The sequence below is a fragment of the Macrotis lagotis genome, chromosome 6 (genome assembly GCF_037893015.1).
Source record: "Macrotis lagotis isolate mMagLag1 chromosome 6, bilby.v1.9.chrom.fasta, whole genome shotgun sequence".
NCBI classification, from domain to species: Eukaryota; Metazoa; Chordata; class Mammalia; order Peramelemorphia; family Peramelidae; genus Macrotis; species Macrotis lagotis.
Genome location: NC_133663.1, coordinates 17,294,128 through 17,319,291, shown reverse-complemented (window position 1 = coordinate 17,319,291; position 25,164 = coordinate 17,294,128). Strand labels below are relative to the sequence as shown.

Here is a 25,164-nt window from a genome sequence, read left to right as displayed (position 1 = left end):
AGGATTAAAGTGACATCACTATGTCAGGGTCAAGGAACGGTGTGTTTGGCTATGCTTGCTTGGAAGACTCTATCACAAGTCAGGCATAAATAGTGATGGCAATGTCTCTGGATTTGTATAGCTCACTTTTCTTTTGTGCTACAGAGATTCGCTCTTGCTCATAGAGTACAGCACCTTCTTTGATGAAGGTAAGCCATGTGATGCTAGCATCTTCCAGGTCTCACAGTGGATAGCAAAATTCTTCAGAGAGAAATTCTTGTATTGTTCCTTGTGGACTCCATGGAAACACTGTTGTGCTAATTCTCCATTAAATTCTCTTTTGTTATTAGTGAAAGTAAGACTTATCTAACAACAGTATGAGGCAGGATTTCAACTGAGATGCTCAGACACTGTGCCACTCAGTTGCCCAAATATGATAACCGTCTTCAGAAGGAATGACTTCTTGACCCCAAAGGGTCTCAAGAGGAGGAATGGGTGGAAGTCATAAAGAGGTGAATTTAGGTTTGACATAAGGAAGATATCTCCAACAGGGAATGATAGTAAGAGGTTATGCTTCCCTGGGAGGGAGCAAAGGTTGAATGATCACTCATTGGGTAGGCTGTACAGAGAATTCTCCTTGGCTTAGATGACTTCAGAGATTCCTAACAATCCTACATTTCCATGATTCTACCTGTCATTTTATGGCTGAGGAAGAACTGAGGCTTTGGTCAGGATCATAGAGCTAATAGAAGAGAGAGAGACAGAGAAGACAATTTAACTATTTGAAATTCAAAAGCCATTGTAAAAATAAAATTAATGAAAAGAGAATTTTAATGGAAATTGTGGAGTGGGGAAATTATTTCTATCAAATGTTACTGTTAAGACTACTATCCAAAATATATAGGGAATTGACACAAATAAGTTCCACAAAGAACTATTCCCCACTACCTAAATGGTTAAAGGATATGAATGTTTTTCTTTTTTGTTGCTGTTTAGTTTAAATCTTTTTCAATGAACAAAAAAATTGATATTCTCTCTCCCAGCCCATTCTCACTGTTGAAAAAGAAAATTTTTGCGATAAATATGTACAGTCAAACAAAATAAAGTCCTACATTACTCATGTCCAAATTACATACATATATAATATATAATATATAATAGATATATAGATATATAGATATATAGATATATATCTGTATCCTGATTCCATCACCTCACCTCTCTGCCAAAAGGTGAGTAGCATGCTGAGGTCTACGGTCATCATGGATCTTCCTGTAATCGTAATTGGTCATTGCTCTAATCAGAATTCTAACAGCCTTTAAAGTTGTTTGTCTTTACAGTATTGGAGTGATTGTCCTATTTCTGCTCACTTCACACTGTCTTTATTCATACAAGTCTTCAAAGGTTCCTCTGAAACTATCCCTTTCATAATCTGGTACGATAATATTTTGATAAATCTATATACTCTAAGTTGATATGAATAATTTTCAATAGCATAGCTACAAACTGTAAATGACCGAATGGAAATGTAAACAGTTAATGCTGGAATAGCTGGAAGAATGCAGTGTTTGTTGTTGCTATTGCTGCTGCTGCTGTTGTTTGTCTCTCATTTTTGAAGAAGATCATGACCTCAGGGAAGTAATACCAGGATATGTCAAGAGCAGTAATAGACTTTGGTCCCCCCCCCCCCAGGCAGTGAGAATAAGTGACCTGCCCAAGGTCATACAACTAGGTAATTATTAAGTGTCTGAGGCTATATTTGAACATGGGTCCTCCTGACTCCAGGGCCAGTGCTCTATCCACTGCACCATCCAGCTGCCCTGTGGGGATTGTCTTTTGCCTCTTTCTGTATCCCTGGCACTTAGCACAGTTGACATAGTAGGTGCTTATTGATTGATAAAGAATTGTAAGTAAAATGGGTGCCCATTGATTTGGAAATTTCAGGAAAATTTGTGGTATCTCAATGCATTATTCTGCATAAGAAATGATGAATATGAATGACTGAGAGAAACATGGGAAGATTTTTTGAACTGATGCAAAGTAAAATAAAAAGCACAAGAGAATGATATGTAGGATGACTTCAACAGTATAAGGTAACATCACTGTAAGGAAGTTGAAATTGGAATGATTAAAAAATTGAGTATATTGGAGAACAGATAAGTTTATTCTATCACACAGCAGGAAGTCAGGGGACAATGGTATATGTTGCTATTTGCCAGCTCTGGGAAGGGGAATGAGAGAGAGAGAGAGAGAGAGAGAGAGAGAGAGAGAGAGAGAGAGAGAGGCAGACACAGACAGAGACAGAAAGAGAGAAATATAGATAGTCAAGTTAATAAGCATTTATGAAGAACCTTCTATCTGCCTATCATTATATTAAGTGGGGATAAAATGAAGGGGAAAAAAACACCAATCCTTGCCTTCAGGGAGCTTACTGTCCATGAAGGAGATACCATGCAAACACCTATGTTCAAGCATGATATACACTAGATAAATTAGAGATGATTTTATAGAGAAGACACTTGTATTTAGGGGGATTAGGAAGGGCTTCTTGTATGTGGCACTTTAGCTGAGACTTGAAGGAAACCAAAGAAGTCAAGAAGTGAAGGTGAAGAGGGAGAAAATGCCAGACATAAGAGATGGCAATGAAAATGCCAAGTCAGGAGATAGAGAATAAGATATTAAAAATGCACAAGATAGAAAGCTAGAAAGATAGATGAAGACAGACAGACACACAGCAGATAGAAAGAATTATTGAACACTATGTCAAGCAACCAGAAACTTAAATACTAGCCTATAAAACAATCTCTGACCTCAAGGAGCTTAGATGGGCTCCACATCAAGCAGGGGATAGATGAACACTGGTTAGGGAAATTGAAATAGAGATGCTATGAGCAATGAGTTGGGTTCAATGGCCTCTGGGATCCCTTTTAACTCTAAAATTCTGATTTCCCTTGTAAAAACATTATTAAAAAGCATCTTTTATCTGGTGAGATTTCAAGTCTTCCTCCAAGCCTCCTGTTAATGTTGCTAATTTCCATAATAAATCATGTGTCTCCTCCCTTTTAGAGCATATCAGAAGAAATCTCCGAGTTCAAAGAAAAAACAACCTTTCTAGGAAAACCATGTGTCTCCCTTACCATGTCCTTCAATGCTAATAATCCTCTGAAAAGAAGGCACATGGCTGTGGGTATCCAGAAGACGAGCTGATACCCACTGAGCACTGCCATGCATCATCTGTTCCGACTGGTTTTGGGACAAAAGGACCTTTCCCGTGCTGGGGACCTCTTCTCCTTGAATGACTCAGAGATTGAAGAAAGTCTGTCAGAAGCTTTGGAGCAAATTAAAATAATTAGCTCATCTTCAGTAAGTAACATTGGTTCTTGGATGGGGTTCCTAATCTTTTCTGTCAGGAGGCCAAATCATGAGGAAAAAATAAAAATCTAAGGGAGAATTATCAAAGCTCGCAACCTCGGGAAATGAACCTTCATTCTGTTCTGCTCAAAACGTCAGCAGAGGATGGGGGAAAGGACAGAGAGGATTTTTAGATCTTGGTCCTACTGGGCTGTTTTAGTCTGATTTTGTAGAAAGAATTAACAAGATAGCCAGTGACTGATGTCTTGGTGCTTGACTGTGATTGCCAGACAGCCTTCTGTTCATTCTTGGAGAACAGAGCTATGGGATTACAGAACATATTTCAAATTTCCTGAGACTTCTTGGCAAAGAGTTATTTCTGTTAAATGGAAAGGAAGAGAGAACACAGAAATTCAGAATTTTTGTCCTTTGAAGACACCTGCTCAGATACCAAAATCAGTTAGACAAAAAGGTAATTGGGCCGAATGGAAAGTAAAGGATAGGGACAAAAGCCATATATTTTTTTAAAAAGAGCAAAAGACAATTACCATTTAATAAAAACTTACTCTGCTCTAGGAATTGTGCTAAGAGATAAAGAGGGAAGAAAGAGAGCTCATGGGTCTCAAGGAGCTCACAGTCTACAAATGATGATGTACAGACAAAATCCTAAAAGGAAAAAAATTGGGTTATCTCAAAGGGAAAGGCATTAAGATTAAGGATGCCTGGGAAAGGCTGAGACTTTAGCTGAGACTTGAAGGAAGTCAAGTCAAGAGGTGATTGAGAGAGAGGTGGAAGTGATGAGGGAAAAGGTCCAGCCCCCAGCGATAATCGTGAAAATACATGGAATTGGGTGATGAACAATTCAAGGAATGGCAATAGGCAAGAATCATTAATCAAAGGGTTCATGGAGGGAAGTAAGAAATAAGATTAGAAGGGCAGCTAGGTGGTGCAGTGGAGAGAGCACCGGCCCTGGAGTCAGGAGGACCTGGGTTAAAATCGGACCTCAGACACTTAATAATGACCTAGCTGTGTGACCTTGGGCAAGCCACTTAACTCCCATTGTCTTGCAAAAAAAGCCACCTAACAAAAATAAGAAATAAGATTAGAAATCTAGCAAAAATCCTTGATCCTGGATTTCACTGAATGGGGAAGGGGTGATATGGTCAGACCTGTGTTTTAAGAACATTATTTGAAATTGGAGTAGAGGATGGATTGGAATATGGAGAGAGTTGGGACAGGCAGAGTCACCGGTAATTGTCATGGCATGAGGTGTTGAGGACTTATACCAGGGTAATGGTCGCTTCAGAGGAGAGAAAAGTGTGTCTAAAAAAAACTGTATAAAGATAAAGCCAATAGGACTTGACTACTGGCTATATATGGGGGCAAGAGAGAGTGAAGAGTGAAATATGACAGTTGGTTAAAACTGGAGTGACTGGAAGAATGGTAGTACAAAGGACAGGAGTGTGGAAGTTCAGAAGAGGGGAGAGCTTAGGAGAAAAGACAATGAGGTCAGTTTGGGGCATGTTGAGTTTAAGAGGTGGATGGGAAATCCAATACCCCAAAGTGGCAGCTACCACTATGCTTAGGGACAGGAATTAACTCATTTCACTTTGTCTTCTGCTTTTCTGTTCAAACAATCAGCAAACCTTTACTGACTTACTAGTATGTGCTGTGAAACACTCATTTTTGTTTTGTTTTGTTTTCACAAGGCAATGGGGTTACGTGACCTGCCCAAGGTCACACAGCTAAGTATTAAGTGTCTGAGGTCGGATTTGAACTCAGGTCCTCCTGACTCCAGGGTTGGTGCCCTATCCACTGAGCCACCTAGCTGCCTCAAACACTCATTTTTGAGGACAAGTAAAATTCCTTCAAGGAACTTACAGTCTATCTTCCATGCCTTATATTCCTATTTTCCTTATTATTTCTATAATGCCTTAAGTAGTAAAACAAGACCATTTCTAAGTTATTAAATATATATATATATATATATATATATATGTACACACACACACACACACACACACACACACACACACACACACAGAATACAAGGTAGTTTGGGGCAGGAAACCACCAGCAGCTGGGTTTGCTTTTCATCTTTCCTTCCTCACACTCCTTTAATCATGTTTGAATTTTTCATTCTTAGTCCCTATACTTCATTTACTTATATTTAAAATTAATTCAGGGACAGAAAGTGAGGCTAACGACTTTACACAACTCTTCCTCATTTAAATCTAACTCACACACAAATCAGGACATCATTCTATGATGTCATTGGTCCTCTCCAAAAAGGACAAACATCCACATTATTAGCTAAATTTATTCATCATCCTTCTTCTTCCTATTCCCATATGAATAAAATAGATTTCAGGAGCACTTTCTAATGAGAATGACTAACAACAATGTAAAAAGAAACAATATTTAAAGACATCAGAATGCTAATTATTGCAATGACATCAGGATTTCAGAGGACAAATGAAGAAATCAATCAGACTCTTGGCAAGGAGGTAGTAGACAACAGTTCCTAAATGAGACATGTGTTGTCAGATATAGATAGATACATAGATAGATAGATAGATTAAATAGATAGATGGAGAGAGAGAGATGATGGATAGAGATACATATATGTCCATATTTTTGCATATATCATAGTTTTGATTTTGCTGAATTGTGCTTCATTGATTTAGAGATGATCAAAGGGATCTCAGAAAGTCATCTGGTAATGGAATCACTGAGCTTAAAGTTGAAAAGAATCACAAGAGATTATCTAGTTTCATGTCCTCATTTTACAAATGAGCTGAGGTCCAAAGAGATTAAGTGATTTACCAACATCCTACAGGTAATAAGTAGCTGAATAAGGATTTCAACTCATGTCCTCAATTTAGAATCCATTGCTTTTTCCACCATTGAATGATGCTTCTCAGTATAATTCCCTTATTTTCTAAAAGAGGAAACTGAGACTCAAAGACATAAGGAAAATCACTCCAGAACATGTAGGAAGAACTGGGATTTGAATCCAGGCACTGGTCCTCTGGCTCCCAATCTAGCCCTTTCCACTTGATATAAGCAGATGGGAGGGTGGGAAGGAAGTTATTGAAAAATAGAAATACATTGAAAAAAATTTGAAGAGAAGAGAAACAAAATAGCTACTGATAATGTTGGCTTTTTAGTCCTACCTAGATCCTCCCATCATTGCACTTCAAAAGTGTGATTGCTCAAACAATCTAGCATCTACTTAGCTCACACTCAGCAGAGGAGCCAAGTAGACAAGGGACAGAAGCTGAAAGAAAACCATGGTGCAGAGAATTAACAAATATGCACATTTTCCAAGATAACAGCTCTTGATTCTGTAGCAGTTAAGAATCCTTTAGAAGAGATATTGGCAGCCAACGATTCAAGTTCTCTCTCTGGATGCCATGAATATCCTAAATAGCCAATTAGGAAAGCCATGGCCCAATTCTCTCCTTTTCCCAGGTAATGTCTTGACGGTAATTACATTTACACATTTCTGCCCATAACATTAATCAAGTTAATTTGGCTTGAGAAGCCAATTGCTTCCACTTTCTGAATATTGCTCATTTCTAGGCATCCTATTCTTCCTTCTCCACTGGGAACAAGTTAAAGGTGTCCTTGATGCTCATCTCTAGGAAGGATCAACTGCTAAATCATGAAATATCAACAAAATGGCAATGAAGGATGGCAACTGGAGGAAGGAGGTGGTTTATTCGTTTTTCACACTGAAATTCCTAGAGCCTAGCACCCTCATTAGAGTCACTAATTGGCAGAACCTGCTTTACTGAGTGACTGTATACATTTCAGATGTGGGCCAATTGGTGTTCCCAATCCGGGTGAGAACATGATGGGAATAAGGAAACAGTTGTTTTATCATGTCCCTAAGGAGTTGAGCAGGGCAGCTATTAACAACATAGCCCTTGATCCCCCATGCTGCCATCTGCTGTCATCACCCAGTATGACAGGTCCTTCGACTGAGACTGGTGTAGTTCGCCATAGTTGAGTTCATTTCACGCCATGACTTTACACTACTTTACGCTCTACTTTCAATATCGACAATACTGAAATAGGACAATATTGTCCTAGTCCCCCATTTTGTGCCGACTCCCTAAAAACCACACCTAGTTCAAGGTCCTCTCTGGGTTGGCATTAATTCAAATCCAAAGCCCCCAGAGGAAAGTCCCCTGGGGTCAAGCTAGGTGATTCATGCGTTCATTGAGGAAAATGTGTGATTGAAAAGAATAGCAAGGTAGTAATAAAGAATCAAAAGAATTGGCCAAGTCCTGGTGCCCCCATGTGGATGCCAACCAGTCAACCTTATCAAGGAATGCTGTGAGTCAGCTTCCCATGAACGGCCAAGAAAGAATTAACAACATCCGTAAAATTGGAAGCAGGCATGGTTCAAGCCCAGTGACCCAATATTGTAACCTCCCTTAGGCCAGGGACAGTTTTCAGTTTGTATCTATCAAGTGCAGACCTTGACAGACTGTTGTTGTTATTCAGTCATTTTAGTTGTATCTGACTGTTTGTGATTCTCTTTGGAGTTTTCTTGGCAAAGAGACTGGAACAGCCATTTCCTTCTCCAACTCATTTAACAGATGAAGAAATTGAGGCAAATGCGGGGAGTGATTTTCCCAGGGTCTCACAGGTAATAAGGGTCTGAAGTAGGATTTGAACCCAGGAAGATGAGTCTCCCTTATGCTTTTTAGAATGAGCAGTATTGTTGAATCTAGTAAGTGGTCCAGTAATTCAAACTGGGAACCCTGAAGATCCCAGGTGCAGGGAATTGGCAAGAAAATGTCTGATTTGGGGAGCAATGGAATCCAAAACTGATGGACTCCCAGTTGGATAAGGAGAACAATATGGAGGAAATAGTTTCCCAAGGAGTCGCAGTAATCTCACATACATTCATCGGATCAGATGATCAAGAATTTAGAGACTACTAAGTCCGACCCCTGCCTTTTGCAAAGGAGGAAACTTAGCTGCAAGGAGGTTAAGTGACCATATAGCATCAGACTTAAAACCGGAAGCAGCCTTGGAGGCCCTAATTGTACAGAAAAAGGGATATGACTTGCCCAAGGTCAACTCAGTAGTAAATGACAAAAATGGGATTTGAACCCAGGTCCTTTGATGTCAGAGCCCGAATGAAGATGTTCAGTAGCAGGCAACTCAGTTATGGACTCAGATGTGGGATGGGAGGAGAAGATATACCAGGAAGAGGAGCCTGCCAATCCAGGGGCAGCTTTCCTCACTTCCTTTCCTTCGCTCCCCACATTCAAGCAAACACTGGTGCCTTTTGCTTCTTCCATAATATAAATCTGTCCCTGACATCTTCATGATGAAATCTTTGACTCTTGCTATATTAGCCCTTTATCCAGCTGTCACATTTTTGACTCTTTTCTACCCTAGAATATCAAGATGTTTCCTTAGACTGAGCCCTCCTCAGATTTCTCCCATGGCTCCCAGTTTCCCTTCCTCCTTCCCTCCCTGATTTGTGGGTTTTTTTCACAATCTGCCTTTCCGTATGCCTTTTTCTTTCTTGAACGTGCTATTCATTTATTCTGGCCAAGTGACAAGCTCGCTTCAGTGTATCTGTAGACTGTTTCCTTCATCTTCTGTGTTACCCCACTTGTCTCTAACTACTCCCCCTTGATATCCAGCCAGTCGTCTCCAGCTGCTCTTTGAAAAACTTTCCCACTTTTCAAACTGTGAGGATTTCTGGATGGAAGAGTTTCCCCTTCCAGGAGAGAGGACCAACCTTGGAATCAGATCCATCTGACTCTTATTGCTTGGGCGGCCCTGGGCAGTTGTACTCCAAGAAGTTCTCTAAGTGGCAGAGCAGGTGCCAAGCTACGTTAGTAGAGTTTTCTCTCTGGGAACTCATATACCAGTAAAATTACTACTCCCACCTCCCTTCCAAATTTAAAAAAACAGAAATGATTTAGAAGTGGAAGAAACCCAAGAGGTCATCGTGTCCAATCTGCTCATTTTGTATTTGAGGAATCTGCAGTAGGATAATTTGATTTGGCCAAGATCACCTAGATGATATGTGACCATGCTGGGATTCAGAACCAGGGCTTTGGGCTTCAAACCCAATGCTCTGTCCACTGCACTGCTGACTCTACTAAAATAAGTGAGCAACCAATCTACCAAACATTCATGTCGGACTACTCTGTAGGGCCACAAGTATATTGTGCACAGCAGCAGTTCTCCTGAGAGCTTAAATTCAAGTGACTAGCCCACAGCACATAGGCAGCAGGTGTCAGAGGCAAGCCTCAAACCCATGCCTGCTTACTAGTCACTGATCCACTCTTCTTTGCCCATTTTACAGAAGAGGAGACTGAGATTCCGATATATTGGATCACTGCCCCAAAGCTGCACCACTAGCACATGCTCAACCTGAGGCTCCTCTTCAGGTCCTCCTACCTCCACATCTCCTGCTTAATCCCCCAATGCAGGACGGGAGATTTAACCCAGATGGTGGTGGGGCAGACTGCATAAATACCTTTGAAATGGAATCAGAGAGATATGGTCAATACAGGCTTTTTGCCATCTGCCTCACTGGGTACTTTGCCTAAGAGGGTCAATAGCAAAACAATGCTACAAATGAATAGCTGTTCATTTTGTCAATAAAAATTCCTGGAACTTGAATGGGATTCATGACTCTCCTTTCCCATTTCCTGTCCTATCTTCTTTTCAGGGTAAATGGCCCATTTGTTCAACAGAGTCAACCTTCTACCTCCTCTCCTTACCTAGCATCCTCCTCTCCATCTGCTGGCATTCTTAACTTTCTTAAACTTCCATTTGGATGCTGCCTTCTCAGGCAACCCTTCCTGGACCCTGTCCCTCCCCACACCAGCCCCCTGTCTTCCTGTTCTATCCATCCTCAAATTATCTTGTATTTAATTATCTGTTTGCATATTGCTTTCTCCCTGGACCCCTCAAAATTAAGTTTCTTGAAGGCAGAGACTACTTTCCATTTTTTTCTTTATATCCAAGGTACTTGGCCCACAATAATCATTGAATAAATGTTTGCTGAATTGAATTGAAATGAAAATTTAATGTGGAAATTACCTTTAAACATGATATTTATTATGTGCATGGGTATGTCTATGTATGTTTGAAGGTATATATTTTGAGCCAGGGGGCCTGGGTTCATATTATGTGAGAACTGTAGCATGGTAATAAAAATAATTTCTAAAAAGGTGATAGAAAAAGATTAACTGTGGGAGTTTATGTTCCCAGCCTCAGGAAAGGTCCCCTGAAAAGCATCCACTTGAACTAGAATCTTCCAACATCACAGCTTCCACCTAGTTAGACTCCAAGGCAATCAGACTAGTTCCCTTTATATGAAACTGGTTTAGACTGTCCTGAGGTATGTAGTCTAGAGAGTCCATAGTTCATGTAGGGAGTTGCTGGAGGATTCTCTGGTTAGTCATTGGACAATGTGCTGTTCTGTTATTTTTCAGCTGATTTCAATTCTCTAAGACTCATTTGGAGTTTTCTTGGCAAAGATAATAGAGTAGTTTGTCGTTCCTTCTTCAACTTATTTTATAGATGAGGAAACTGAGGCAAACAGGGTTAAATGACTTGCCCAGGATCATGCAACTAGAAGAGTCTTGTGATTCGATTTGAACTCAGGAAATGAATGTCCCCTGATTCCAGGTCCTGCATTCGATCCATTCCACCACCTAGCTGCCCACCAAGCACTTAGGACAATGCTGTATAAGAGCCAACGTGGCCCCATGTGTCTCCTCCCTCTGCCAGTATCGAAGCAGCATGTATTCTACTAGTCACAGTCGTTGTGGTGGTTGCTTTGGCTTGGCAACTCATTTCTTCCTTCTTTTTTCATCTTGCTACTACGACTTGGATGGACAGCTTTAAGAGGGTTGTTTAGTCTACTCTGCCTAGTGTAGAAACTGAGTCATGAAGGAAGCAAGGGAACTGGAGGCATGAGAGAGAACCAGAGAAAATGCCCAGAGGCAGGAGAGGGATTAGAGAACATTCACACTTGTAAGCTTTTAGTGCTAATGCAAAAGCAAGATAATCAACTTTCCTCTTAAACTGTTATACAGGAAAAGCCATTGGTTTCTTTTGTGTGAATTATTGAGAATTCTGATGCAAGGTAGACCCAGAGTCCAATGGTTTTGTTGAATACCTATACATAACAGAGACATGTGTCTAGGAAGTAGAATGAAAATATTATCTCCAGGGTGGCTAGGTGGCACAGTGGATAGAGAACCAGCCCTGGAGTCAGGAGTACCTGAGTTCAAATCTGACCTCAGACACTTAATAATGACCTAGCTGTGTGGCCTTGGGCAAGCCACTTGACCCCATTTGCCTTGCAAAAAAACCCTAAAAAGCAAACAACAAAAAAAAGAAAATACTATCTCCCCAGCTTTAGTGATTGTTTTTGTTTTTTATCAAGGCATTGTTTTATTTGTTTGTCTGTTTATTTATTTATTTTTAGTTTTTTTCGAGGCAAATGGAGTTAAGTGGCTTGCCCAAGGCCACACAGCTAGGTCATTATTAAGTGTCTGAGGCCAGATTTGAACCCAGGTACTCCTGACTCCAAGGCCAGTGCTTTATCCACTATGCCACCTAGCCGCCCCCTGCATTGTTTAATTTTTAAAATTTTATTTTAATCTGAACTTAGGAAACAAAACAAGCATTTCCATAGCATATTTTCTTCCACAACCTAGACATGTCTTTATTTTGTATTATGTCTTTATTTTAGGTAAATATCATTAGTGGTGGCTTTTTTTTTTATCATGTTATTACTTTATTTTCTCTATTTTTAAAAACTTTATTTTATTCCAACTTAAAAATAAAACAATATCATTGTTACTATACACAAAATTTTCTTGCTTCTGTCATTTCATTCTTCACTATTTCTATGTTTATTCTAAGGTCATCAAGGTCCTCACTCGTTATAGCAAAGCAGTATTCCATCACGAGCATAGACCACAATTTGCTCAACTATTCTCCAACTGATGGGCAGCCCCTCATTTTCCAGTTTTTTTGCCACCACAAGGAGAGCTGTTATAAATATTTTAGAACATATAGGTTCTTTTCCTTTTTCACTAATCATCTCATGAAACAGACTTAAGGGTGGTATTGCTAGGTCAAAGAGGATGGGGAGTTTAATAACTCTTTGTATACATTTCCCATTTCCCAATGGCATTACCAAATGGCTAGATCGGGTCACAGCACCGCCAGCAGTGAATTAGTGTCCCGAGTGTTCCTCCAACATGTTGCTTTCCCCTTCAAATATTTTAATCAATCTTAAAGATGCAAAATAATATCTTGAGATTCTGTAAATTTGCATTTCTCTAATCAAAAATGATTTGAGCTTTTTTTTATGACCATTAATTGTTTTGATCTCTTCATTGGAAAACGGTCTGCTCATATACTTTGACCATTTATCAACTGAGGAATGATCCATATTCTTATGGATTTGACAAAGTTTACATATGTTATTTGTGTGGGGCAGCTAGGTTGTGTAATACATAAAGCACTGGCCCCGGAGTCAGGAGGACCTGAGTTCAAATCTGTCTCAGACACTTGATACTTGTTAGTTGCATGCCCTTGGTAAGTCGCATTGCCCTATAAGAATAAAAAACAAAAAAAAAAGCAACAGCCCATATGTATATGCTTCGTCTGAGATACTATCTATAAAATTTCCCCCGGTTTTCTGCTTTCCTTCTGATTTTGGCTATATTTGTTTTATTTGTACAGAAACTTATTTATTTAATGAAGTCAAAATTATCCATTTATACCTCACACTTTTTATCTGTTGGTTATTCATAAATTGTTTGCCTATGTATAAGTTTGATAAGTAATATGTTCCATAGTCTGCCAATTTTCTTGTAATCTCTTTCTTTATATCTAGGCTATATATCTATTTTGAACTTATCTCAGCAAATGGTGTAATATATTGATCTATTCCCAATGTCTACCAGATTGCTTTCCAGTTTTCCCAATTTTTTTAACCAAACAATGATTCTTATCCCCAAAACTGGTCTTCACATTTGTCAAATGCAAGATTACTATATTTATTTGCTTGTATAAACTGTATATCAGTCGATTCCACTGAGTTAGCTTTATATTTAGTAGCTAGTACCAGATAGTTTTTGTCTTATAATATGGTACTGCTAAGGGTCCTTCCTTTACATTTTTTCATTAGTTCCTTTCATATTCCTGACATTTTCTTCCTCTAAATGAGTCTAATTTATGAACCCCCTGTTCTCCTTACAAATAGGACTATTCATCCAATGGCAATGACCAAGCTGTGGTGGAGATCTGTATTACTCGCATCACAACAGCCATCAGGGAGACTGAGTCCATAGAGAAGCATGGCAACGCCCTCGTGGCTCTCTGGGAATCCTGCTTGGAACACAATCTCAGACCTTCAGGAAAAGATGAGGATACACCCCATGCCAAAATTGCTTCTGATATCATGAGTTGTATTTTGCAGGTGAGTTGTCTTCTCACTGTGTATTCCAATCATCAATTAATATCAACCAATTACTATTTATTAAACATGGCAATGTGGGGTGGCTAGGTGGTGCAGTGGATAGAGCACCGGATGTGGGGTTAGGAGGATCTGAGTTCAAATCCAAACTCAGTCACTTAATAATTACCTAGCTGTGTGACCTTGGGCAGCTTACTTAACCCCTTTTGCCTCGTCAAAAAAAAAAAAAAAAAAGAAGAAGCTCAGCACTGTGCTAAGCTCTAGGAATGCAATCCCTGCCCTCAGGGAGCTTAAAATAGTTCACTTTTCATGACTTTTGTTCTTTAGAAGAACCACTCTTCTCTTGGTTTTCACACAGACCTCTTCATCTTCCACTGCCAACCTTCACTCTGACTCTGCCATGCCCAAAAGACATTTCCATTTCACATCTGCCTCACAGAATTCATTTCCTTCAAGACTCACTTTGAGTATCTCTTTCCACATGAAACCTTTCCTGAACCTCCCAACTTTCTGTTCCCTGCACTGTCACAAAGGACTTAGGGAAATTGTTTTAACTTCAAATTTTTTTTAACTTCCATCACTTAAAATCATCTTGACTTCATGAGAAGCATAACTTAAGTTTCAATAACTTAAAACTGTCCTAAGACTGTCCTAAGACTAAAACTGTCCTAAGTATACCTTATTCCATAATTACTTCAATGTGTATATTTTGTCTTCTCTGATAGAATAAAAGGTCATTGAGGGCAGGGACTGTTGGAGTTTTGGGTCTTTAAATGAATCCCCAGTGATTGGCACATCATTAGTGTTTTAAAATGTTGGTTGATTAAGGAAGCTATGCATTGGGTTTTTGGTTCTGTTATTTACTACTCGTATAAAATTTCCATCTGAAGATAAGGAGCTGAGTCTAAATGATCTCTGAGATCCCTTCCCGTTATGAATTCCTCCATTCTATTATGTACAGAGGACTCCTAGGCACTGTGGTGGCATACTACTGTCCTCCTGTAATCTATTTGGGGTGATGGCAATGAGAAGCTGAAAATCTTCTAGAATAAGACAATGGATGTTGCTATAGTATCAGTTGAGGGGCTAAGTAAACAATATATACATGAAAAGTTAATAGGAATAGAAAGGCCCAGAAGAGTTTCAGAGAGAAGGTAAAATGTGAACTGGTCTTTGAAAGATGAAAAGATTTGACCAGAAGGGAAGGAGGAGGGGAAGTCATTTTGGCTACATAAGAGGTATGACTGATCCTGATGTTCCCATAGGTGGATGAAACCTTTCTCCTTTCCGCTTTGTGGTCTACGTGCTCCACTGGAAGCTGGTCAGGGTACATTCCTCATCCACCTTTTTTATTTGTTAACCCACTTTTGCTAAATTCTTAGTGGTAAATCAACTTCCTGCTTCCTAAGATGTTTACCTCCCTCCCTCTTTCTGTGAACACTTCACCAATGCCTGGCACACCTTCTAACACACCTGTTCCTCCTTCAAGAACTGAGACAAACAAAACCCAACCCAATTCATTTGGGGGGAAAGGAGGCAGCTGCTTTTGATGAGATACCAGTGAATGGATATCCAGGTTTTATTCACTAGCACAATGCTTAGAGAACTGGGCTTAAAATATGGAAGATTTGGATTCAAATCCAATTTCTCACTCAGATAAATAATAAATAGATAATCTGCCAGGTCTGAGAAGGTGTAAATCTGCCTTTGTGAAAGGCTTTTTGAAGGGTCACTATCTCCCATGCAAAGAAACCACATCTCCCATATAAAGCCTTCTTTTAATGAACAACATAAAGAATGGTTTGTGTTTTTTAATGTAGAGGCTACTATCCATCAGCATCTTCCATCATCCAATGACTTGTAATTCTCTCTACTCTATAGCCTAGACACTCCCACTTGCAATCCTATCTACTCACCCAGATCTCCTTCTTTTCTTGAAATGGGTGTCAGTTTGATACTAGTTCACACACCGGAGCAGCCCTGGGCTATCCCTCTGTCATCCCTTGCTTGCCGCAATCAAGTAAACAATGCGCATCATGCTATCAAGACCTTGGGGGGTGACTAGGTGAGTATACTGGCCCTGGAGTCAAGGAGGACCTGAGCTCAAATCCAGCCTCAGACATTTAATAATTACCCAGTTGTGTGACCTTGGGCAAGTCACTCAACCCCCATTGCCTTGCAAAAAAACAAAAGAAAAAGAAGCCTACCCACCTAGTTTTCTGATCCACAGCATCCTTCTTGGTGTCCTGCTCATTCTTTTACCTGTTGAGTCAAGCACTATTTGGAGTCTTCTGAAATTTTGCTGTTTTGTGAATCACACCTATTCTAGTGATGGTTGGAATTCTCCAAATGCAATTTGGTCAGCTCTCTCTCCTATTTAAGGAGCTACTGAATAGGTGATGCCTAAGAAGCAGCTGTAATTATTCTATCAAAAGTCGAATACTCCTGAGAAAGAGAAGGCATATTAAGCTATTTGCCATTCGTAGCTAAGTGTAAAATAGTTTATGCTCAGCATTTGACTTGGACATCTAAAATTAGAGTATAGTACAGGCAAATGGGATGGAAAGAGGGGAAGCTGTGGGATAAGGAGATATGGCCCTGCTGGAGAAGAAAAGATGAAATGATTCTCTTGGGGGGGGCTGCAGATAGGAGAGGAACGGGGATAGCTAGTTGGGAAAAGGGCAATGCTCCTCTGAGAAGGACAGAGGCCTAAGTCAAATTGTGCTGGCTTTGCAGATTTGTCCAGGGTCGGTCCAGAGTTTGTGGTCATTTTGAGCTTGTGAAGATGATACAAAGGTTCTCTGTAGGGGCCACATTTATATTTAGTTCTCCCTAAATTCCAGTGACGTTTTGGGGTTTTTTTGTCTTGCCCTAAATACCAAGAAAGTGACACTCTGCCACTTCTAATTTAGGCTGTTGTGGGAAAGGAGGTTGGAAATACTAGACAAAGACCCATCCAAACAATTCATTCCTTTCAATTTTTCAATAAAATAAACCAACTGGTCAATTTTCCAGAGTGAGACACTCAGTATTTTTTGCTTGTTTCAGCAAGGGTGAGAGAGGGCAAGGATTATCTTCCATCAACCATTCCCAGACAGAAAAAATAGGCAAAAGGTCAAACTCTTCTCTTATCTTAGACTTTCCCTTTCTGTCCTTTCTCATTTGGGAAGAGGTCTAGCAGGGGGCAAAGTTTATGACAAAAGCAACCAATTATAATAATAGCAACAATAATAATATTTATATAGGACTTACTATGTACCAGACTCTGCCAGGCACTTTACAATTTTTATCTTTCTTGATTCTCACAACAACAATGGAAGGTAGGTACTGTTATTAGTCCTCATTAAGATGAGGATGAGGAAACTGAGGAAAATGAAGGTTAAATGACTTGCCCAGGGTCATATACTGGTATTTAAAGTCTATCTAAAGTCTATCTAAAGTCTAAAGTCACATTTGAACTCAGGTCTCCCTAACTCCAGGAACAAATATCTCTGAGAAATAATTGAAAACTGCATCACATAACTAATTGGTATCAGAGATCAGATTTGAACTCAGGTCTTCCCATCTCCAGGCTCAATGCTCTTTCCACTAAAGCACCTTCTTGCCTTTTTCCTGCTCCTTCAGAAAACATCTACATGAGTCAGATTATTAATAAACAATTATTAAGATCTCACTATGTTCCAGGTTCAAAACTAAGTTCTAAGGTAGAAGAAAAGGCAAACACTGTCACCTCGGGAAACTGAGGAAATTCCCAGAATGTTAGCAGATTAATAGACCAGGTTCTTCTTGAAACTCCTAGGAAAATGCAAAAAATAAGACTATGTCCCCACAGATCCACAACTAATTTCAGGTGGCAAGTTCAACCCTGGAGACAGCTAAGAAAAACAGAAACACGGGACCAATGGGCTGTACATTTGCTAATGCAGGTGATAGGAAGGCTAGAATGAAACCCTATAAAGATCTTGGTTGGCATTTTATGAAAACCAAGATCAAGTAAATTATTTAAAGCCATCCTGACCAGCAGTTTCAAATTCCTCCACCATACTTCTCCCCAGAGCTGTCTAAATGAGAGAATTTTCTTCTTCCCAATTCTTTGCCTATCTCTATTGGTCTCTTTCTTGCCCATCTCTCCATCTCTGCAGTGTTAAATGGTTGAAATGTTAAATCTCTTACTAGAGCCAGAGCAACTGAATTGTAAAGTAATTAAATGTATTCAAGTCATTGGATGCATCCAGAATACACAAGACAATCCAGCAAAATGGAAAGAACCCTAAGCAGAGTTAGAAGACGTCTCACTCCTAGTGACTCTGAATCAATCACTTGACCTCTCTTTGTTGCTGTTGTTCAGCCATTCAGTCATGCCCAACACTTCATGATCGCATGGATCATAATACACCAGACCTTCTCTTCTCCATAATCTCTTGAAGACTATCCAAGTTCATGGTCATTATTTCCATGATGCTATCTGTCCATCTCATCTTCTGCTATCCCTTTCTTTACCTTCAGTCTTTTGCATCATCAGGGTCTTTTCCAATGAGTCCCATATTGTCATCATGTAGCCAAAGTAATTAAACTTCAGTGTTAGTCTCTGACCTTCCAATGAATAACCTGTAAGTCCTGTAAGTATTGATTGATTTGACCTCCTTTACCATCCAAGAGACATTTTTTTAGGTTTTTGCAAGGCAAATAGGGTTAAGTGACTTGCCCAAGGCCACACAGATAGGCAATTATTAAGTGTCTGAGGTTGCATTTGAACTCAGGTTCTCCTGACTCCAAGGCTGGAGCTCTATCTACTGTACCACCTAGCCACCCCCAAGAGACTCTTAAAAGTCTTTTCTAGAACCACAATTGAAAAATGTTGATTCTGTGGTACTCAGCTTTCATGGCAATCTAACTCTCACAGTCATACCTCATAACTGGAAAAAGCATAGCTTTGTCTCTACAGACCTTTGTCAGCAAGGTGATATCTCTGCTTTCTAATATGTTGTCCAGATTTGCCAGAGCTTTCCTTCCAAGGAACAAGTGTCCTTTAATTTCATGGCTGCAATTGCCATCTGCAATGATCTTTGAGCCCAAAAATATAAAATCTGATACTGTTTCCATTCCTTTTCCCTCTGTTTGCCAGGAAGTGATGGAACCAGTTGCCAAAATGTATAGCTTTTTTTCATATTAAACTTCAAGCCAGCTTTTACACACTCCTCTTTCACTTCATCAAGAAATTTCTTAAATCTTCGCTTTCTACCATTGGAGTGGGATCATCTGCACATCCGAGATTGTTGATATTTCTCCTGGAAACCTTAATTCTGGCTTTTGATTCATCCAGTCTGGCATCTGCTAGGAGGTACTCTGTCTCTGTTAAATAAACAAATGAAGTTTTGCTAACCTCCTTTTCCAATCTTAAACTTTTTTAAACATTTGCTCTATCTTAGGATCTAACTGTTGCTTCTTGGCCTGCATTCAGGTTCCTCAGGAAATAAGTAAAATGATCTGGTACTCCCAGCTCTTTGAGGACTTGCCATATTTTGTTTTGATCCACACAGTCAAAGGCTTTAGTGGAGTCAAAGAAGCAAAAGTATATGTTTTTCTGGAACTCCCTTCCTTTCTCAACATCCAACAAAAGTTGGCAATTTGATGGCTAGTTTCTGTCTCATCAAAAAGCAGCTTGCTCTATTGGTAATTCTGAGTCCACATGTTACTGAAGCTTAGCTTGCAGAATCTTAAGCATAGCCTTGCTAGGACATGAAATGAGTACAATTGTTCAGTAATGTGAATGTTCCTTAGCATTGCCCTTCTTTGGAGTTGATGGACAAACTAATTATTTCCAATCCACTGACCTCTGTTGAGGTTTCCAAATTTGCTGGCCTATCGACTACAGTACTGTAACAGAATTATTAAGATTTTAAATAGCACAGCTGAAATTCCATCACCTCCATTAGCTTATTGTAGGCACTTGACTTCATTCTCCAAGACATGTGGCTCAAAAGCAGTAACCAAACCATCATGGTTATTGGTGATGTTATGAGATTTCTTGTATAGGTCTTTTGTGTAGTCTCACCACCTCTTCTTAATCTCTTCTGCTTCTGTTGAGTCTTTACCTCTTTTGTCATTTATCTAACCCATTTTTACATGAAATATTCCCTTGATATTTTTAATTTTCTTGAAGAGATCTCTTGTTTTGGCCATTTGGTTATTTTCTTCAACTTTTTTTGCATTGCTCATTTAAAAAACCTTTTTTCTCCTTGCTATTCTCTGGAAATTTGCACTCCATTGTGTAGCCCTTTCCTTTTCTCTTTTCCTTTTTGCTTTCCTTCTCTCCTCTGTTATTTGTAAAAACTCATCAGATGACCAGTTTATTTCTTGCTCTTTTTCTTTAGAACTTTTTTTGGTGCAGCCTTTTGTATAATACTGAAAATCTCTCTCAATACTTCTTCAGGCATTCTATCTACCAGATTTTTAAATCTTTTTATCACCTCCATTCATATTCCAAAAGGATGTAATTTAGGTCATATTTACACAGTCTAATGGTTTTCTTTACTGTCTTCCATTTAAGTCTGGATTTTGCAATAAGAAACTCATGATCTGAGTCATAGTCAACTTCAGGTCTTATTTTAACCGACTTTATAGAGCTCCTCTACCTTTGGCTGCAAAGTGCATGTATATACATATACATATATATATATATATATATATATATATATGTATGTATGTATTTGAGTAACTGGTGTTGTCCTTGTGTAGACTCACCTTTTGGGTTGTTGAGGATTGTTTGCTATGACCATGAAGCTATTTTGACCAAACTCCATCAGTCTCTGGCTTGCTTCATTTTTTACTCCAAAGCCAAACTTGCTCTTATTGCAATTATCTTTTGAGTTGCTATTTTATCATTATTGTCCCCTATGAAAAAAATTTACCATCTTTCTGGTGTTATTTCTAGATGATATAATAAGTCTTCATAGAAGTGTCATACTTTGATCTCTTTGACATCAGTGGTTAGAGCGTAGACTTGTAATATTGTGATGTTGAATGGTTAGCCCTGGATACAAATAGAAAATCAGGACGGGGGTATAATCTCCAAAATCATAGAATGCTATCTGTTCGAATCCAGGGCCAATTAATCAAAACCTGACCTCTTTCTGAACATCAAAATTTATAGTGCCTAATATCCCAGAGGCATTGTGGGAAGGGTACTTCTAAATTGAAAAGTATTATAGAACATGGACTGTGAAATGTTCCATTGTAGAGTAGATCCTGGCATTCAAGGAAAGGCTGGATGAGGTGACCTCCACAGCCCATTCTGACTCTAGCATGCTACATATAATTCTATGGAACTATAAAGACTATAGTCAATGACCTGGTTCAACAAATCTCTTATTATGAAAACAAAGAAGAATTTGGCAAACTGTGGAACTCTCAACTGATGCTGATTAACCTACAAAACTCATTTTCTCACAGCTGGTGACAATCCAAAAAACCTCCAGTTCAAGATAAATTTCTGGATTATAGGAGAAATGGACAGAATTTCCTGGAAAGAACATTTGGAACCAGAGATTCTGAGTTCAAAATCTGCCTTTATTACCTGTGTGGTCTTGAGAAAGTCACTTAGCATAGTATCTGAATCATAGTAGGCATTTAATAAAGGTTTATTAATTTGATTTAATTTAGCCTCTCTGGGTTTTGGTTCCCTCATCTGTAAAAGTGGGGGAGGTTATTGGCCTAGAGTAGATATTCTAATTATTAGAGTTCCTTTCTACTTATACAACTTCACCAATGCTACCATTAGATCAAGGATTTGCCACATATGATGTAGTAACTTTGGCTGCAAAGCAACCCCTGTGGACCTGTTTCTTTGGCAATGAAATTAGAGGGCTGCATTAGATGGCCCAGAGACCATCTTTTTCAGCTCAAAATCTGTGGTCTTTAAATCTATTAGCTATATATATATTTTTTTTTTCCTCATTTCCCAATCTATTGTTATTTACTCTTTTGAGAAAAGTAAGAGGGAGAGCCTAATCCACAAATCTGATAAACAGACCTTAAAGAATAACAAATTATCTATATACCTTGAGACAAGCAGAAGGAGAAAAATCTCTTCCCTTTCCCCTACCCATCTTCCCATCTGTAATTTTTTTTTTCTGTCCACTAGTTTCATAGAATTCTGGGCCTGAAGTCTGGAAGACTCATCTTCCAGTTCAAATCTGGCCTCAGACACTATCTGACCTTGGGCAAGTCCCTTTAACCTGTTTACTTCAGTTTTCTGACCTGGGGAAGAAAATGACAAACCACTTCAGTATCTTGACCATGAACCCTAAATGGGGTCTCCAAGAGCCTGATATGGAAAACGACTGAAAACAATACTAATCAAGGTCACATGAGGCTTCACATTTCATGCTCCCAAGGATATGAGACCTGCTCATTTGAAGATCCTGGGGTCATGTTATGGGCATAACTGATCTAGATTTGGGGCTTCCAGATGTTGTAAGCCTGTGGTTTTATGGGCTGTTAATTGAGCAGAAGTAAATATAACTGAATGACACAATCTCTTTGTAATTGGCTATAAATGTTTTAAGACACACCTTATCTCTGCAGAAATTTGGGGAGTCAGAGTGGTTTCTGGGATTGATGGCCTGGAGGCCATAAACCAAACCAAAGATTCCATTAAATGTCTTTAATTGGATTGTTAGAACAGAACTCTTCCAAATGCAAAGCTATATGTTCCTCTATTCATTCCTACAAAATTCATTCAGTGGCAATCTATCTTCTCGATGGAAGAAGTAATTTTAAAAAGACTTTTCACTGATTTTGGTGGGTCTCTTATTTTATTTTTAAGGTTCATCTGTCATCTTGCTTTCCTTAGAGGCAATGTGGTCTAATAGAAAATGTGTTGATTGGGAGTAGACCGACCCGATTCCAAAAATCAACTTTGTTCCTTACTTGCTGTGAAGGGAAACTCTTCCTATGGGTGTCAGTTTCCTCATCTGGAAAAGGAAGGGGTTCATTGTCTAATGCTTTGGGGTATTCTCTGCTAAATGGTGAATCTAATGTTTCATTAGGACAAGGAGCATCCAAAGAATAAACCATCCAAAGAGCAGAATTCTTTAGGTTTGAGTGTATGTTTAGGAGTGGGGAAGGTGAAGAGGGGATCTGGGAGTGTCAAGAAGTTTTAAGTTCAAATTCAATCTCAGATATTTACTAGCCGTGTGACTTCATCCTATTTGCCTTGGTTTCCTTATCTGTAAAATGAACTGGAGAAGAAAATGGCAAATCCTTCCAAGTATCTTTGCCAAGAAAATCCCCAATGGATCATGAAGAGTCAGACATGATGGAAATGGCTGAACCACAAAAGTTAGAAGGCCCAGTGTCATGGCAAGACTCCAAGTATGCTTTGGTGATAACTTTACTGGCATTCCCCCCAGCGCTTCTTATTCCTAGTCTTGATTGTGATGATTCTATCATAGCCTAGTCTTGGTTCTTCTAGTTCTGGTTGTCTACCCCCTTACTAGCACTCGTCAGCCAGACATGGAAGTTCCTTAGGAAGTCCTTTCTTTGTATAATCACCATGATCTCTTCCTCTCCTGAAGTCCACAGCCTTTCCAAACCTTCTCATCCTGGGAAATTCTTCTCTGTTTTCCATAAATCCTCCTTAGAGGGTCCAGTCAATGTATGGTAACCAATGGGTTCATTCAAGGCACCCTACATTTATTGGGAACCTACAATATGACAGACTCTGAGATTTAAAAAAAGGAGGAAAAATTAAAAATAAAAAGTAGCTATTCTCAAGGAGCTCACAGACTAAAGGGGAAATGGCCTGCAAATAATTATGGCTCAATAGGATAGAGTCAGGATAAGTTATCGATAATCACAGAAGGATGTTACTAGTATGAAAGGAGATCTTTTAAATATGATTTTTAAAAGATACATTGTGTTTTGACAATACAATAGACACTTTTCAATAAATATTCAAATAAGAATTGGAGGCACTATGATGTATAGGGGTCTTGAACTCAGAACCAAACAGAGAATCGGATTCTGTCTCAAACATGTCTCCCTCCTCTAGCCCACAGGCTGTTTGAGATCCCTTTCATGAGGTGTGAAGGGAGAAGGTGTCTAAATGGCCAAAGCTGCCCAGTTAGGACATGCCCCTCCCCCTCAACCTTCTTCATTCATTTATTTTTCCAGCTATATGCATCAGAAGTTTTCAACAATCATTTTTTTGGCAAAGCTTTGAGTTTCACATTTTTCTCCCTCCCTCTTTTCCCTCTCCCCCCCTCCCTCTCTGACAGAAAGTAATCTAATATAGGCTTTACATGTATAATTAAGCTAAACATACATAGATCCTTATTAATTATGCCCCTCAACCTTCTTACCAATCTCCCCTTCTCGTTTTCTTTTCTTTACCAGATACTGAACTGAAACCTAGAATCCCTTTTCCATTCTCGCGTAACCTCCTTCCTTATGGCTATAGGCTGCTTCTCTTGAACAAACTTCCAGATGTATCCTAGATTTTGTCATCATTCTTGTACCTATGCCCAGCTGAACTCTTCTGTACAAGTTGAGTTCCCTAATTAGATGGTGAGCACTGTGAGAGCAGGGATTGCTTTATTATTCTATTTGTTTCTACTTTTTTCCTTAACAATTGCTACAGTCTTCACAGTCCTTAATAAGTGATTAATAAATACTTCCATCATCTAAAAAATGGCAACTCTACTGCCCTCCTAAGCCCCAAGAATATTCTCTGCAATAACATCATTTGTTGACAGAAAAAGTTGTGTGATATAACTTTTAATAATTTGAAAACAACATTGTCTATTGTGCTTCACTGGAGTTTTGTTAGTTTTTGAGTTTTGTTTATGGAGGTATTGCAGTCCATGGGTTAACACACTGACCTCAGAGTTAGGGAAGTATGAGCTCAAGTTCCATCTCTGACACATGCTGTTTAAGAGACCTTGGACAAGTCACTAAGATTCTCATTGCTTTAGTCAAAGACTCTGAGAATATCCTGACCTATTTGGGTAGGATAAATTTTTGTTTATTCAGAGTTACAAACTACACCGAAACAATCACAAGTCCTAGGAAAACAAGACAACATACAACTGGCATTGCCTATATTCACAGTTAGAGTCAATGTGTACACTGATCCATGTGCTATGCTTTCGTTATTCTTTACTGCTTCATATAAGTCTTCTGGGAAAGTTACCTAACAATTGTTATTCAGTTAAGTTTTTTTAGTTATGTCCAGTTCTTTGTGGCTCCATTTTGTTGGTCGAGATACTGAAATGATTTGCCATTTCCTTCTTCAGTTCATTTTTTAGAGAAAACTGAGACAAACAAGGTGAAGTGACTTGTCCAAG

The 25,164-nt window shown here is 39.1% G+C and overlaps 1 protein-coding gene across 6 annotated transcripts in view; it reads left to right on the top strand.

Annotated features, from left to right (window-relative positions):
- Positions 1 to 25,164, top strand: part of VEPH1 (ventricular zone expressed PH domain containing 1) — a 199,281-nt gene that overhangs the window by 10,629 nt on the left and 163,488 nt on the right. For all 6 annotated transcript variants that reach the window (XM_074190815.1, XM_074190816.1, XM_074190817.1 and 3 more), the window contains exons 2-3: positions 3,046 to 3,342; positions 13,604 to 13,819. In XM_074190815.1, the coding sequence (XP_074046916.1) occupies positions 3,205 to 3,342; positions 13,604 to 13,819 (354 nt within the window). In that variant the 5' untranslated portion in view covers positions 3,046 to 3,204. The remainder of the gene's footprint in view (positions 1 to 3,045; positions 3,343 to 13,603; positions 13,820 to 25,164) is intronic.